This window comes from Emiliania huxleyi (assembly GCF_000372725.1).
Source record: "Emiliania huxleyi CCMP1516 unplaced genomic scaffold EMIHUscaffold_5483, whole genome shotgun sequence".
NCBI lineage: Eukaryota > Haptophyta > Isochrysidales > Noelaerhabdaceae > Emiliania > Emiliania huxleyi.
Genome location: NW_005197888.1, coordinates 1 through 1,075, shown reverse-complemented (window position 1 = coordinate 1,075; position 1,075 = coordinate 1). Strand labels below are relative to the sequence as shown.

The 1,075-nt window shown below is 68.6% G+C and overlaps 1 protein-coding gene across 1 annotated transcript; it reads right to left on the bottom strand.

Moving 5' to 3' along the window:
- Positions 1 to 273: 273 nt before the first annotated feature.
- Positions 274 to 1,030, bottom strand: EMIHUDRAFT_124492 (hypothetical protein; the record flags this gene model as incomplete). Its single annotated transcript, XM_005765601.1, has 1 exon — positions 274 to 1,030. A coding segment is annotated over one exon (757 nt), but the record flags the coding sequence as incomplete, so codon positions are not given.
- Between the last annotated feature and the right edge of the window lie 45 nt (positions 1,031 to 1,075).

The window sequence follows — 1,075 nt, the reverse complement described above, 5'->3', positions numbered from 1 at the left end:
ATAGCGTCAGGAGCCGGTAGGAGTCAAAACCTCTCATATTTGAGACATCGTGTCCCATATACTCGCACAACGAGCCGCACATCCGCGCTCGGGGTATGCACATACTACACGTACACGTACTGTTCTCTGTTGGATACGGTGGCACGCATTAGTGCGCGCCGCGTCGTCCGGCTCGATGCTGCTGCGGCGGCCGCCGCCTCGGCAGCAGCGCACCTGCACTGGCAAAGGCGTCTCTCCTCCAAGCACCCCGTCCCTAGCTCCCCCAACCGCGCTTCACGGGCTGCACGCGCCGCACTCGGCCGCGTACTCCATGCCCGCCACCTGCCGGCAGGAAGCGGCCTCGCTCAAGGAGCCTCCCGCTGGCGACTGCAGCCAGAGGATGCGCTCGCCGCAGGCGTAGTCGCCGGCCATGCGTCCCCAGACCGCCGCGGTGCAGGAGCTGGTCCCGCAGAGGGCGAGGGGCGAGGGTGGGGGCGGCGACAGTGGAGACGGTGACGGCGGCGGAGGAGACGGTGGCGGTGGCGGTGACGGCGGTGGCGACACAGCCGGCGCAGGCGCGCCGGCCTCAGCACTGCTCCCGAACACGAGGTCGCGGTAGGCTGCGTAGGCGAGCCTTGGAGTGCGCTCAACGTCCACTAGCCCCCACCACTCCTCGTTGAAGGTGCGGTCGGGGTACGGGCCGCCGCCTGGAGCGGTGCCGCCAACGTCGTGCTGCCACTCGTTGCCCGCCTTCCACCACTCATCCGCCCACTCGAAGAGCGCGCCGCCGAAGCATACTCCGCCGCCGCCGCCGCCGTTGTTCGGGACCAGGTTGGCGATGATCTGGTCGCCGAGCGTGGTAGTCGCCGCGGCCTGGGAGGGCTGGTCCTCGGCTCCGGCGCCGTCGTTGCCATTCGAGTTGTACGCGTCCGCTCCCCACTCGCCAAGGAACATGGGCTTGTCGGCGGAAGGGGTCCGTTCGGCCCAGACGGCGAACAGGTCGCCAAAGTCGTCGTAGCGATAGACGTTCAGCGCCCAGACGTCAATAGCGCTGAGGGCGACGACCGTATCGGCGCTGGGCACCTCGCCGTAAACG